Below are 15,603 nucleotides of genomic sequence, written 5' to 3'. Positions count from 1 at the left end.
CTGGTTTGGGATTCCCCAAAGGGGCTGCAATAGCAGGAAATCAGCAGTGCTTCACAGCTCTGGGACCACACCTCCCCTCCCTGGCCCCGTTCCTGCTCCAGGAGTAAGGAGTGGCAGTCTGGCAGTCCCACTTCACGCTGCTCCAAGATTCCTCCTCCTGAAAGGGGACCTCAGGCTACTCCTCCGAGCTATCTCAGCTTTGCATTCCTCCACCATGGTGACAGTAACTTATGTAATGGGTGGAGGCCCTTACCCTTGCTAACAAACCTCACAGGGTTTGATAAAGCAGGCAACTTTCTTCTGTACCTCCATGCACACTGGAAGCTGGAAATGCATCAAAGGACTAAAAAACACAGCAACTTAAAGGTACCCGTTAACATGTGTCACACCCTCACGGGTGCAAGAGAGCGTTAACAATTTTTTTCAGGCAGTATTTAAACATTTCTGCTAATACATTTAGTACCATTCCACCCCTGTAGCACACCTAGTGTGTTCCTGTATAACCTGACCCATCTCTGTATCCTCAGGGATTTTACTATTCTCGATCTAAAACAATTTCCCCTCATTTCAGCAAATTATGCCATGTTCAAGAATAAGCATTCTTTTGTACTGCCCACAACAAACAACTTTTGCTTCTGACACTTGCAGTTCCTACTGCTGCCATCCTACCCTCAGCTTTACAGCATACTTGACTGCTTCAAACAAAGTCAGCCCCAGTAATGCTCCCCAGCTTGCTGCTGCTCTGTACTGGTATTTCCATAAACTTATCTACATTTATCTGGTAGTATTTACACCTTATGTCAGTAGTTTGGATCCATTCTTAGAACCATATCAAAGGACTATTCCCTCAGTGTTTTGAGATGAGAAACCTTGTAACACTGGGAAACTGCCCAGTGCTACACTGCTCTCAATATTACTGCCTCCCACCAGACAGCCCAGCATCAGATTATTTTTTCACCTACTGCTGGGTTTCCAGTCCCTTAATTTCCTGACCACAACTGTAGCTTTTGTTGACTTGTGTGTATTACTGGGTGTTCAGTCTCCCCATTCTTTGTTACCTACAGGTGTGCTGGGGTTGTACCACAAAAACAGCCTTTGATACAACAAGCCGTTTACTGGCTCACCAACTAATGATTCACTTGCTCAGGCTGGCTTGAAAACAAGAACTTCACAGGGCAAAACAAAACATTAGAAAAATGAAAGCTCAAAATATTAGGAAAAAATATTATTATGATTATTTTTTGAGGGGAAAAAAATAAAAGAGAACAAAAAACAGTGTCAGCTCAGACAGCAGAGCATGGATTCACTTATATTCATTTGGACCTGACAACCTCCTCTCCTCCTCCTCCTAGGCTCTCTCTTCTTGCACTTTCAGTGTCTGAATGATTCATGAACACGAGTGGATTTATTCTCACTGTAGTGGCATGCTATCGATATAGAGATGGGCAATAGCACAGATAAGGAAATTTTCCAGAAGGAATTGTGCTTTCATATACATGCACCACCAGGTCCCAAATGAAGATCCCATATACACCCTACATTTCAGAAAGTGATGAATGATCCTGCCTGAAAATCTAGACTCACCTCAGGTAAATGGTCAATGCTGAAAAAAATAGTGAGCAACAAGGTCAGAGGTTGTGCCAGCAGGCTGTGGCAAAAGACTGTAGGCTAGAATAAAGGGCATTTGCATGTCAAACTTCCATCAAGAGTGGAGGTCAGTGAGAGCAAGGGGCCTGCCCAAGCCTTGAGAGCCCAGCTCTTCATTTCAGCTGTCCTGTGACCTGTACCACCACCCATCAACCAGACCATCTTTCTCCTTACACTGCAGCACAGCCTTCTACCACAGGGCACCTGCAATCATAAATTATGGCTGAGATGAACTAAAAACAGAGGGGGGTTGCTGGTGTCAAAACCGAGGAGGAACTTGGCCCTTCTTTTCGTCCCCATGGCCAGCATACCTCAGGCGCGAGGCAGAACACCGAGACTGCTCCCCTGAGCCGGGCTGGCGAAGTGCAACTCCCATTCACCTCCTGGTAGCTCTTTCCTTTGCAAAATTCTGTCATGTCATTGAAGTACTAAAATGGGAAGCCAGTCAACTGGCAGATGGAGGGATCAGAACACGTTAAACTGCACACAACATCAGGCAGCTCTCACATTTCTGCGTGGCAGCTCTGCCATGCATCCAGCGTCCTGGGGACAAGACAAAAGAGCAATGCCAGCACGTTACCTCCATCTATAGAGTCTGGCAAAGCATACCACCCATCTGGCTGATTTCTACAGGTAAAGGAGCCAATACATATTTGCTATATATTTTGGCTTTACGTCTTGATTGTGATATAAAACCACAGCCAATTTCAGGCTGGAACCAAGAGAAAAGAAACAAAGCTGACCCAAGAAATATAAGGGAGAGGCCAAGAAAAATGGTGATTTGTAAGCCATTGAGAATGCTGCCATCTCTAGGCACTGCGGGTGCTGTTAATGCGTGCTGGTGCCATTAACAGGACCGAAAATAAATAAACCTTACAGTAAAGAAAGACACTGTTGTGGAAGGACACAGTGAGCTCTGCACGCCATGCCAAAGGGAGGGAGAGAAGGAGGCATTCCCACAAGCAGCGTCCCCGAGGCTCCCAGCAGACCGCTAGGCATGGACCGTCACCCACAGCCAAAACAGACTCTGCAGGAAAATGAGAGGGGAGCAAGCCACAAGGCCAGCGGCTTGAGGAAGGGTACTTGTGAAGTCTGTCAGTCTTCCAGCACCATCAAGTGACTTGATTTTCCTTAAGCCCCGTGACCGCCTGGTTGGCAGGTCTGCCTCGCGTGACAGCTATCCACAAAGGAAAGCTCTCGCTCAGTCTGCTCCAGAGCAGACAGAGCTAATCGGTACATGGTGGCTTTAACTGATCTGGCACTGCTGAAATCCCTAGAAGTAAGACATAATAAAGGCAAAGCAGCCACAGAGCCCCACGTATCAAACTGCTTTTAGCAGTTAGTCTAAGGAATCATTCAGAGATTAACAGCAGGGGTCAGAGCCCTGCCCTGGCCAGCACATGCCTGGGGATATGGCAGGCTGGGCACGAGCAGTGCTCCTCTGAACTGAGTCACATAGAGCCTCCTGCCAACTGGCTCTTGCTGACAGCTGAAGGCTCTGTATTGTCTGGCTCATAGCCCAGTGACCAATAACCCCCAGTTCAGAGACACCGAGCTTTACCGAGGCCATCAAACCAACCACAATGCAGTGAATAGGCTAAACCTCTTTCTCTTGGACGCTCTTTTCCCCTGCAGCCTTCAAAGCAAAGGAGATGGGATTCCTGGGTTCTTGCCACCTTGGATACCAAAGATATCACCCAACCCCAAGGCAAAGAGAAAGCTGAAGCACATCGTGACAGAGAGGACAGTCTACAGGAACGTCAACCTTCCGGAGCCTGGACTGCTGCCTGGCCATCCAACACGCCATGAATGCCGTCCATTCTGTGCCCATGTCCCCTCTCTGCATATGACCCAGGTACATTTTGCAGTGTGACCCATTCTGCTGTCCCCCTCCATATACCACCATGCTTCCCTCCCAGCCTCACTACAGAAAAAACAGTAAGCTTTCAATCACCCCCTAATAATAAGCAGGTAAAGACACATCCACAGACAGAAACAGCTGAGTTCAAGCTGAAGTTGGAAGCAAATTCAAACACTCCCCTGGCTGCCACAGTTTTTAAGGTGACCAGCTCTCTGCTCTTCTCCCACAGCATCTAAAAAACCTTTATCATGGTATCAGGAATCTGGCAGGAGGGAAACATGGCACCAGACTCCCTGTCCATAAGCCGATTCAGCTTGTTCTGAGGGGGGTCAGTGCCTTAGGCTCAGATAGATTAAACTAAACCTAATGAACTCTTCTAATTCTTCTAACTTCTGCTCCAAGATCCTAAGATCTTCAAAATCAATGGGGGCCGTTACCACAGGGCTGAGAGGAGCTTTGGCCTCCAGTTGACTTTGCAGCTATTTAACCAGTCTGACTGCAGTTCAGTTGGGACTATACCATAGCCACGCTTATTTTATTTTCCCTTCTCACATCATTGCACACTAATATGGCCAGCTAGCGATGCCTGAAAGGCACTGACGTGCAGATCAATAAGACTTGCATTTACTGTTACATTCTGCCATACCCAGGAGCCTGCTTTTTTCACTCCACATAGAGATGCCAGTTTTCTTAATAATATGCCAGCTTTCTTGGCTTGCATGTTATATTTCTTGGTTCAAGTTTTATCCATTTCTGTGTGAGTAGTAGAAGCTTCACAAATAAATGAAGTACTCCTGTGCTTTAACCACCAGACCATGCTCCTCCTACAGTGCACTTAGCAAGGAATGACAGAAGGAATAATCCAAGCCACAGAAGGCTCAGTTTACCTGGCTACAGACACGTACAGCAGCCTCCTCTATCAAGTCAATCCCTCTACCACAAACACATTTCCTTCAGTGAAAAGCAGCGTTTGCACCCTCATTTTCCTTTGTCAATTCTGCTGGGGTAGGATACGCTTGGTGGTGAGGTGAAGGAATGCAGGAATGACCCTGCTGATGGACACTGCTGTAGGGACAGGCTAAGCCTTACCTTTCCTCAGCCCCAGCCCCTCCTCTGTGCTAGTGCAATGGTTTCCTGAGGGAGGAAGGAGCTCTGAGTGGTTTCAGATGTACCTTTTCATCCATGAATATTTTATGGTCAACTCACAATTACCTTTCGGCAGACTGGTGGGCTTGTGAATAGATCAAACCATCAGATCGTAAGCACCAAGTTTCTGGACCCAAAATAATTATAACTGTGCTTGTCTGGAACCGAATGATGTGGGTTTATCCAGTGGGACAGGGCTATGTTAAGTACATTTATACTCTACAATGTTAATATCAGATATTCATACAGAGCACATATCATAACCGTCAGTCCCTGGCATATGATCCTGTCTTAGAGCACACAGTTTGTATTCTCCACATCTTTATTTTACCTGGCTTGTCTTTTCTTGTCGTTACCTGAGATAATCAAAGGACAATCATCAAGAATTTTGCTAGAACTTGAAACAGTATCACAGAATTGAAGGGGTTGGAAGGGACCTCAAAAGATCATTGGGTCCAACCTCCCCTGCCAAAGCAGGTTCCTCAGAGCAGGCTGCCCAGGTAGGCATCCAGACGGGCCTTAAATATCTCCAGAGAAGGAGAAAAAAAGAAATGATCACAGAATAAGTAGATGGTGACTGAAAAGCAACAGGATCAAATAACCACTGAAATCTTTTGTAGCACAGGTATTTTTGAAGTAAAGGGGAAATACTGATGAAGTTCTGGCACTTCGCCTCTCCTCTGGTCAGAAACATAGACAAAACTGCCCTGTGATATTGAACCAGTTTAATGCACTAGTGAAGTAAGTTCCCCAGTCCTTATTTCAAGCTTCACTGTTGCCAGATTATTAAGCTGTGTCTTTTTTTCCTCTTGATTACTGTTTTTTAAATGATAGCAGTCAGGAATCTACCTCAGAAGCTATCATCCATTCCTGAAATGATTCTTGTACAACTCCAAAAAAGATTTTTTTCAGTTTAAACATCATGAGCTAGAGTCCCAAAATACACAGCCTGTTTGTCTATGGCAGAGTCTGGAACCAAGTCCAAAATCCTCCAGCCCAAGCCCTAGCTACCAACTACAACTCTTTCTTGAGAGGCAATTCTCCTGTTACAATGGCAGCACAAAGTTCAAATTTATATTTCCCTGTACAAAAGCTGTCAGGAAAACCATCTTAGGAGTAAAGGAAACATATCATGACCCTTAATTTAATCAGGAGATGTTGTCTCCTGGGACACAGAGCTGAGCCAACTGGGGTTAAAAAGACAATGGCAGGAGCAGATTCCATTTATCTTCTCCTTTATACTGCCCCTCCCAGGGCACAGTCTCTCCTGCATTTCACTCCTTTTCTTCCTCCTGTTTCTAATAGGACAGAGCTCGCTGCAGAAGGGTTGCTGTTATAAGACATTCTGGCTCAGTGGCTAAGGCACAGCTCTGGGCTCTATCCCTGGCACAGCCACAGTTCTGCCACAAGATCTGGGCACCTCATTTCACTTTCTTGTGTCTTCATTTCCCTCTCTTCTCCCCAGATGTACACATCTGGTTCCTTTATTTTGCTTGAAAACTCATCTAGGCTGTTCTTCGTGAGGTTGAGTGGAGGTCAGGTCAGTACGACTGCAGGCTTGGATGTGGGTTTTAGGTATGCTAGCAATATAAATGATAATGATCTAAAACCCATCTGTGTAAAGGTAATGCTTTGAAGGAAGGAGTTTCACTCCATGGTCAACAGGCTGGGGATCTGTAGGTGTGGAATGTCGGGAGTCCTGGCCATTGCTGGGAAGTGAAGAAAGGTAAAGCAATGACTGCTGCACAGAGGATGCCTTGAAGAACAATTCTGACTTCACTAGGAAAGCGTATCTTTCCATTTCCCCCTGTTTTTATGCTTCTTCTTTTTAGCCTTTGTTTCAAAAATAAAGATTTGTAAAAAAAAAATAATAAAATATTATCTCCTCCACTGGACGCTTCCCTTCTTTCCATCTCTAGGTCATACTCATCTTGCTTGACACTTACACCCTTCCTAACATGTACTTCTCTATCTTTGCAGTCTGATTGCTTGTTCAAAATCCTCCATTCAGCCCTCTTAAGATGCCTCCCCACCTGCATTATCTCCTCACATTGTGCATCTATATTAACAGGATAAAAAGCAAAAATAGGAGTCCACCCATTACAGTTCTCTCCACAATGCCCAGAAGGATCTGTGCTCGAGGCATGTTTTAAAAATCATTGTAAATCAGGAAACAGCAAGGTGGAGCAAAGGGAAATTGGAAAGAACTCTCAGCTTACGAATGTATAATACAAGACCAGGGGCCCTTGCTCCACTTTAATCTTGCCAACAGTTACGAGAGCAAGTGCCACAAACAAAAAGTCTTTATTATGACTAAACATTCAGTATTTATAGAGAAGTAGCATTAGAAGACAAACAGTTCGAGCAGTGCTCTTAGGCTAGTTGTTCATTGCTTTTTCCTGAATGTGGTCTTTTATTCCAGCATTAATTGTGGCTGTAAATCATTCCCAACCTGCTTTGGAATGAATTTACACATGCAGTTGAAAGCACAGCACATTTATACATACAAGCCATAAGGCATTCAGCAACTCCAGCAGTGAAAATATCCATCCATCCATCAGGAATCAGGCCCACAGAAGATTTAAAAACAAAATTATCGTTGAAGTGTTTCTCTGCCTGCTGCCAGAAGTGGCTACAGCTGCTTCTGCATCATGTGGAGGACACTGGAGTGGGCAAAGTGTCATTGGGGCACCTCATTGCATCAGGTACTTGTGCCAGGAAGGGTTTTGTCTCACAAGGGACAAGACCTGGAGATCTTGAAAAGATGTCCAGAAAAGATTCTTGGTAATGCTGAGCAGTGAACATGATGGGGAAGGAACGTGGACACCTAACCCTTGTCTGTGACCATCCAGGTCAAAAAGGTAGAAGCCAAAAAAGCTGGAAAGGAAAAAAAAAATTGCAAGGTTTTCTTTTTTGCTATGTTGCAATATATCAGCCCCCAAGAGGGGAATGTTATTTGTAACACCTGGGGTGCACATTCTTCTGAGAGCCTGGGACGTGGAGGCTTGGCAGGCAGGTAGAGTAACCCTCTCATAGCCTTCCCCTTTTCTGTCAGCTCTAGCAATGAGGAGGTTTAAAAGAGAGAGCTTGTTAAGTCTTACACTGCTTCCAGATCAAATTTTTATCCTATTTCACTTTGGAAGTCTCTTGAACAAGCTCAGTGTTTCAAAGCTGAGGCTGCAAATCTCCCAGGGCAGGTTCCTGTGTTTAATAAACTGTTTTGACTGGAATTCAAAGAGAAAGTAAAGATTTCTGTTGGCCTAGCCATAGAAAATGTGGCCCAGACCTGTAACCCCATATCTGACCAGACAAAAAAAGGAAAAAAAAAAAAAAAAAAGGATATTTCTCAGAAACATTGGCATGAGACTAGCTCTGCTTCCCCTGAAGTGGATAGAAAAAAAGTCTCATCATCCTTAATGGAAATACCTGTGAGTAATTTTTTATTTGGAAAGAAGGTGCTGGAAGGAGATGCCAGAACCCCAGCATAACAAACCTGTAAGTTATATAGAGGTTCAGCTACTAGGCAGAAGAACTTCCAGTTTACTCTTTTCAACCATTCCACCACGAAATTAACCCTTTAAGTGCTTCATAGCCTAAGAGCATGCTGAATGCTGACAAGCAGGGAAGCACACAGCGACCAAAATACCACTAACATGAGCAATGCTTATAATTTGCTTAGCGTAAGATGGAGCTGTGACTCGTGTGATTCAGCCTTTCTTGAATGACCTGGGTGAAATTTTGGTGCTGCCTGGGGACCCTCTCAAGGTCCCCTGGTGCCTCACCTCCACAGCCTTAATGCATGAGGCTGAACATCACCCCCGTTAACTGCACCAGAAGTCTTGGAAACGGGACAAGACATTTCTCCTGCCACTGCAGTGAGACATGCAGTGCTTCACACCATTCTCTTGGTGCCTACATTTTCCATCCTAGGGCACACAGACACAAAAATAAATAGTGCATCAAGACAGTGAACGTCTCCCGGGATTTTACTAAATGAAAAATGAAACCTAAGCTCAGCAGAGACCCTTTCAATCTGACAGGTCTTGTTTTCTTTAAGTTTCATTTTTCTTCCTCTAACACAAACATGACCTACCATTCGCCCAAATTCAAACCTGATGTAGACTTTCAAAAACTGTTTCCAGCTAACTGTGATACTCAAATAGCAGTCTGTCTTTTCCCATCTATTCTTGTTAATGTCTCTATTCACCAAACTTTCCCTCACAATTAAATTCCCATGTCTGAAAGTTAAAGTGACAGAAGCGAACAGCCCTGATTTAAGAATTAGTCCTCACATTTCTGCCAGCATGGATGGAAACAGACACTGCCTTTACAGGCTGGAAGTTCCACTGTCAAAGTTTCCAAAATCCACCTGTTTTGATTTGTATGGTTTGTGTGCAGCAGGCCAGACAGTAAATATAGGGATTTCATTTCCCCTTTGATTTCAGCACTTCTTTTCTATTAACTGTCCCATTTCCTGATTCACCTACATCAAAGTTAGCAAAATAAAAACACTCCTGAAAGCCTACAAATCAATACTTAAGATGATCTGTTCACTAACACCAGAAGGACTGGCTGCAATTTTTAAAGGATTGGATGGCATACATGGTTATCTTTACAGCAAACTCAACAGTTATCCCAGGATTTCAAAACTCTTTGTAAAAATAAAAAATAAAATTAAAAAGGTGTTTATTTATTACATTTTACAGTATATATTACTATAAGTGCTAGTTAGAAAATGTATTTCTGCTACCTTGGATAATAGTGAGATCAATAATTCAACTATAGAAAAATGTGCCCCAAATAATTTGAATTTACATTTGTACTTCCACGTCTCCTGAGACACATCATGATCTCCTCACATAGGGAAGCAAATGAAGTACATCATTAGAAACCAAGTCTTGCCAGAAATTCCAGAAAAGAAGGCAAAATCTTCTCAGAAGACAAGTCAGTTTCAGCTCGTGCAGCAGCATTCAAATAGAAACGTTCTGCATTAAATGCAATTCCTTAGTTTGCAGACAGACAAAATTCTCTACTGAAAGCGCACATCTCCATTGATTTGGGCTTTTATACTTGTCAGAGACCAATTCTATTTAAAACAACAACAACAAAAATCACCAAAACTTTTATACAAGTTAGCTACACACAATAACAAATAGAAAATTAATTTTATCATTAGGACAACTGAGACCCAGAAGCAGTGGTTATAGACCAACTTTGTGGTAGACCTGTGAGTTACATCTGCAACATTTACCCTGACAGTCACCAGTGATTGGCTTGATTCTGATCTCTTGTAGCCAGGTCTGGCATCAAAATGAATATCCTGGCCAGTGGAATTTCCTTTGGATTAGTTCAGAAATTTTCTCTCCATTCCTTCGTAACATGACATCATCAACAGCAAGTAAACCAAAGGGATTTATTCCAAATCTCCCATAAATTTGCATAACACAGAACCAGATTAGATGTAAGGTAAACATGGTATAAAATAGAGTAAGTGAAATCAAAATCTAGCCAGAAGTTGCAATAGAAGAACTACCAACACAAGAACGCAGAGTTACTTATTTTATTATTATTATTATTATTGGAGGCTGGGGAACACCAAGGTCCTAAGAAAATATCAAAGGTCTGCTGGGGCAGCAATTCTTTCTCTGTGTGTTTGTGCAGTACCTAGAACAAGAGATTTCCAGTCTCAGCTGGAGAAGTCTATAGTCATTAAGGCACCGGCAGTAGTACCAAGAGTTGTGTAATACCCTCTAGATAAGATGTACTCCAAAGGCATCATAGTCTAAGTGAAGAACGCAAAGCATTGGAAGAAACAACTCTTATTTATACCATCTACAGCTGAGAGACCTACATCCAGAAATCTGGACAGGGTCACATACAACCAAGAACCAAATCAGTATTTCCTCAGTCCCAGCCTAATACTTCAAATGCAGGCCATGCCATCTCTCAAGGACAAAATCCTAAGCATGAAAGGCATCCTTTTGATTAATTAACAAATCACCTACCATCAGATGGTTTTTTATGTCATAAAAAGATTGCTTCTCTCATGGAAGCAGATTTCCTCATTAAATAATCAGACTAGAACATGTCTTAGCTTGTACTGAGTTATGACTATATGGAATGTACAGCTCACACCCTTTAAAATAAGTTTCAGCATCTTGGGCTTCAGTGACACAAGAATAACCAAAGGACAATTGTAGGACAATTGTTTCTTCAATGTCAGACAAGCTTCAATGTAAATAAAAATACAGAATAAAGATTTCTACTACTTACCAGCACACTGGTTGTTTTCATCCAACTGGTACCCAAATCGACAGATCAGAGGTCTTGTAACAGTAGGGTAGTTAGGAACTGGGCCTGGTGCTGGGGGCGGTGGATAAATATTTGAGTAAGGATTCAGATATGGTGATCGATACACTGGGTTTGTTCGGGGTACACATAAATAGCCACCATTCTGGTTGACACACACCATATCTCCTCTACAGGCCTCAGGAATAGTCCGACATTCATCAATATCTGGAAGGAAATTGCAGAAGTTAAGTGAGTGATCGCTTCTTAGCGTGAGCTATCTGAAAAACAGTTAACTTTTCTTTTTTTTTTTTTAATCAAGACTTTGCTAAAAATTTGATACTCTCTTTGAACGGAAGGGCTAATCTTTCTTTGCAGAGCCTTGCTTTGAAGTTAGATTGCACTAGATCAGGAAACTTCCCATATATTCCATATATCCTGTGTTCTACTTGTTTTAATTCAGCATTAAAGGGAGAGGGGAAAGCCTGCTTTGTTATTCTATAAATGTTCGGTTTAAATACTGATTTACACATGGCTACAGCATGCTACCGCCTATTCCTGCTAGTGGGTCTGTCCAAACCACAACATGCAGATCAGGATTTCAAACACTGGTGGTTTGGTTTGCCCAGCTGTGAAATTTGGATTCTGATTTGGAACTCCCAAGCTCCCTCCCACAGAAAAAGTTAGGGATGTTCAGATCTGGAGACGTGGTTCAGGCCTCTTTTTTGTTCCAATTGAGATTGTTGTTGAATCAAATTTAGAAAGATACAAGTGGTTTACCCAAACCGAATGTTTGGTTCTCAGAGCACAGAAGCATTCGACTGCCATGACAGAGCAAGCAGCCTGCTGCTCATTTTCCCCCTCATTGTTTGAGAGACTTTAATTCATGCAGAAGATGCTGCCCTGGAGACTGAGAGCCTCCCTTCACATTCATTTATGAAAAGATGCTATAGGGTAAAGTGAGTGTTTCCCTACACCTGCTTCACTGATTGTCCTAGAGTTTCAACACAGAGCAGTAATAAACTTTATCTGGGGCCTCCAGGTACAGAACACTGAGTTTGGAGGAGACAGAGAAGGAGGATGAACAACCCTTGTTATTTAGCAACGGGACTGAGCTCCCAAACTCATTTCACTGCATTACAAGTATTTGGGAAGCACTGACAGCCAGTTAGTATCCCCATGTCACAGACTGATATATCCTTGGGCTATGTAAACACACACACACACGTTTATATATATACACATATATTTATTCACACACACATTTATCACACAGCAAGGACTTTTCACCTAAAACGTACCAAGAGCAGCACAAAGTTAACAAAGGCAGTGTTTCTGAACCCCGAATTAAATTCATTGATGTAATTAAAATCCTACCTAAGCATTGCCCAGAGGCACGGTCCAGGTCAAACCCATTAGTGCATTGTTGCTAAAAGGAGAAAACAAAGGACACTCAGTAACTGTGAAATGAGACAGCTGCAGAGTCAGATGCTCACCTGGGTTATCACGCTAGGTAGAACTGTTCAGCACACCAAAACGTTCAGGACTTCAAAATAAAGTCCCTTCCCCAAAGGACAGGCAACAGGGAATGAACCTGAGACCTCCAGCGCCTGACAGCCCCTTAACCCAGAAGGCCACTCCCACAGGTGGTGATAGTTTCAGGCTGTTACTTTCTGCTGGGATAGCCAACACCTGATGTGCCACACACTCCCTACCAGGAGTTAACACAGAAGCTGTGTTCTTCTATTTTGGGATCTTGTTTTTGCCAGAACAAGGGGGCATTGGTTCAGAGGTACTAGCTGACTTCTCTAACATGCTTTGAAACTCCACATGTAGACGGTTCAGTACATAACTCTCGAGAAGCTAGCCAGCTGACCTGAAGCCAGAGTTAAAACACAAACTTTAAAAAGTAAGGCTTTTAGTTCACACAAAACATTTGGATTTTTAGGGGATAAATCTGTACACAACACGTGTTCTATGCATACAAAGTCACTGGAAACCTTATTCCTTCCTATCCTACACTGCTGGTCTTTATCAGGGCTGGAACCTGGAGTCTTCAACACCTAATCCATGTTCCTCAGCATTTCTAACTAGTGACTTTTGTCAAAACCCATTAAAATGATTCCCTGTTCTCCCTAGTTTTTGACAGAGCCTTCGGGCATGTGGCAGTGGGCCATGCAATCGACACAAGTGGATCCTTCCAGTAAGTGGGTAATGGTAGGGCAGGTGAGCAAGAGACATCAAGAAAACAAAAACCACTGAAGGAACCAAAGGGTACATGGTGGGAGTGTATTCAGGATTCCTCCTTTTTTGTTGTTGTTGTTAAATGCTAAAGACACTCGTTTTGGACTCTGGAAAAAAATCAATGGAAACCCTTAAAGTACTTTGCATATGTTTGGAGAAGTAGCAAATTGTAGGTTGGAGACAAGGTGTTATATAGATTAATCAATGGAAGTGGGCCACTGCAGGAGCTGGGAGGGGACATGACATGAAATACATGGCACTATTGGAACTGCACCTGCCATTTGCATGCCCAAATACACAGAACCACTACTAATAGTGTCAAACATGTGGGAAAGAATTCTGCCTGCATTTATTTTGGCATTACAAGATACTTTGGTATCATGGTGGGGAAGGTCAAGATATTCTGATGAGTGAATGTATAATCAGCCTCACGTTTTAGAGAACTTACATACTCAACCTTTTCCTATTTTCTCCTGTGTTGTAGTTCACACACTACAACCAGGTTAGATGGAAAAGTTGGGTTAGTTTTTAACAAAATTATTTTTTTTCCACAGTAAACCATGATTCAGAAACACTGAGACTATTGTAGAAGTGATTTCAACAGTTTTCTTAGGCTTTATTCTAGAAAAGTTTCCAATATTGAAATGACCTGTTTCAATATCTTCAGAAAGAATTTGTTGCTATCATTTTGGTTTCAAGTTGTTTTTTTGCTTGGACTTCAAAATTAATTTATGGTACAAGATGTTTCTATTAAAAAAACATTGGAAATAATATTTTTTAAATTATAAAAACAAACCCTTAAAGACATCTCAAAAATTCTCGAGGGGCATGAAAAGCATTTCCCATACAGATCCAATTTTCACAAAAATATCAGTAAGCACGCCACATGCAGGAAATTTTCAACCTAACAGAAGAAAAACACAACTACTTTTCAAAGTCTTTTGGCAAAGGTATTTAGAAACACAGCTCTGGACATTGAGCATATCTGGATTATCAACTAGGAATCCAAGCTTAACATGCCTTTGGGAACTGTTTTTCCTAATTTAAAGTCCACTTGGAGCCCAAGAACACAAAGAACTAATGCTTCTGCTATTTCAAGAACTGGACTGCTCTACTTCCATCCACCCTCAAAAGCCCTGCATCTTGAACAAAAATGGCTTTGGGCACAAATTAAAGCGAAGCCCTAGCTAGGATGCAGTCATTCAGGCTCGCAGTCCAAAAACAAAGTCTTAAGATTCTGCCAGACTGCTATGCACAGAACATGCCTGTTTACGTGACTGAGTTTTCCAAACATTGGTGTTCCCCATCACAGAACTGAACTGTCCCTGCTCTTGTGGGATGCCTTTTCTTATTTCCTTTTTCAGACATGTTCAATTCAGAAGCAGAATCAGGTTTTTAGTGAGGTCCAGGTTTCTGCAGAGATATTTTGCTGAGCTGGCAAGGATGAGTCAAAAAGCTAAGTCCATGTTCAACTCCAGAATCCTGCTGGCTCCAAGTCCTCCCCTCTAAACCCTTAGACCACACAGCTTCCTTTTCATGTAAACCCCAGACCACAGAGCTTCCTATTCACCTGCTAGCCAGTTAAGTCTCATGCCATATAGTGCTTCAGTATAAAACAGTACAGAGATCTCTCTGTGCACCTCTCACCTGTGCTTTTCCAGGGTTCGAAAGGCAGACGGCCAGTGTGAAAGCAGTCAGTATCCTGTAATGTGCATAGAAAATAGGTTGAAAACCTTCTGATATCCAGGCTCATTATACAGAATTAAATACACACGGACAAGTTAATCTGTAGTGACACTTCAGTGCATTCCAGAGTTTTGTCAACATGAATTTGGCCTCTGGAGAGAGAGCAATACGATTGTGGGCCAGATTCAGATCTCAGAGTCATTAATTTTGCTATGGTTTTATGAAATTGGGATCAGAATTGATTTGTACATAACTACTAATATTTTCTTTTAATACCACACCACGCAGTAGCTGCTTAATGAACAAACACATAATATTCAGTAAAGCATTTTTGCCTCTCTCTGACACCTTTCTTTTGACAATATCCAAGTTCTTCATGCACACTGTGCACATTTTACAGATGGGTAAACCAGCACATGGGCCCTTCCTAAGCTCACAGAGCAACTCATTGGCAGGACTGCAGGCTTGTCATGCAGGAGGTCCTGAATCCACGCCAGTTGCGCTAGCTGCTAAACCGCACTTCATCCCCAGGAGACTATATCTGAGATTAATCCATTTTCTTAGGGCCAGATTCTGTCCCTTTCCTCAGTCTTCAGTACTACATTGCTCTGCAAGTAGACACACTGTGCCAGGTCATCAGCTACTAGAAGCTGCTATCTTCAGTGGAGACTTCCCCAGTCATCTTAGCATCTAGCGGGACTTGCTGGGTCTCTTCACTGCAGCTGAGAGAA

The 15,603-nt window shown here is 42.8% G+C and overlaps 1 protein-coding gene across 5 annotated transcripts in view; it reads right to left on the bottom strand.

The window, feature by feature from the left end:
• The window catches only part of FBLN5 (fibulin 5), a 57,527-nt gene that overhangs the window by 32,543 nt on the left and 9,381 nt on the right, over window positions 1-15,603 (bottom strand). For 3 of the 5 annotated variants that reach the window (XM_068682939.1, XM_068682938.1, XM_068682940.1), the window contains exons 2-4: window positions 14,834-14,888; window positions 12,320-12,371; window positions 10,928-11,170 (exon numbers count right to left, since the gene is read on the bottom strand). In XM_068682939.1, coding sequence (XP_068539040.1) covers window positions 10,928-11,170; window positions 12,320-12,371; window positions 14,834-14,888 — 350 coding nt within the window. Of the gene's footprint in view, window positions 1-10,927; window positions 11,171-12,319; window positions 12,372-12,438; window positions 12,554-14,833; window positions 14,889-15,603 lie in introns of those variants that run through there. The other 2 variants (XM_068682941.1, XM_068682942.1) reach the window with 2 other exon arrangements.

The sequence above is a fragment of the Anas acuta genome, chromosome 5 (genome assembly GCF_963932015.1).
Source record: "Anas acuta chromosome 5, bAnaAcu1.1, whole genome shotgun sequence".
Taxonomy (NCBI): Eukaryota; Metazoa; Chordata; class Aves; order Anseriformes; family Anatidae; genus Anas; species Anas acuta.
The sequence above is the reverse complement of the archived record's forward strand: the minus strand, read 5'-3'. Positions and strand labels throughout refer to the sequence as shown.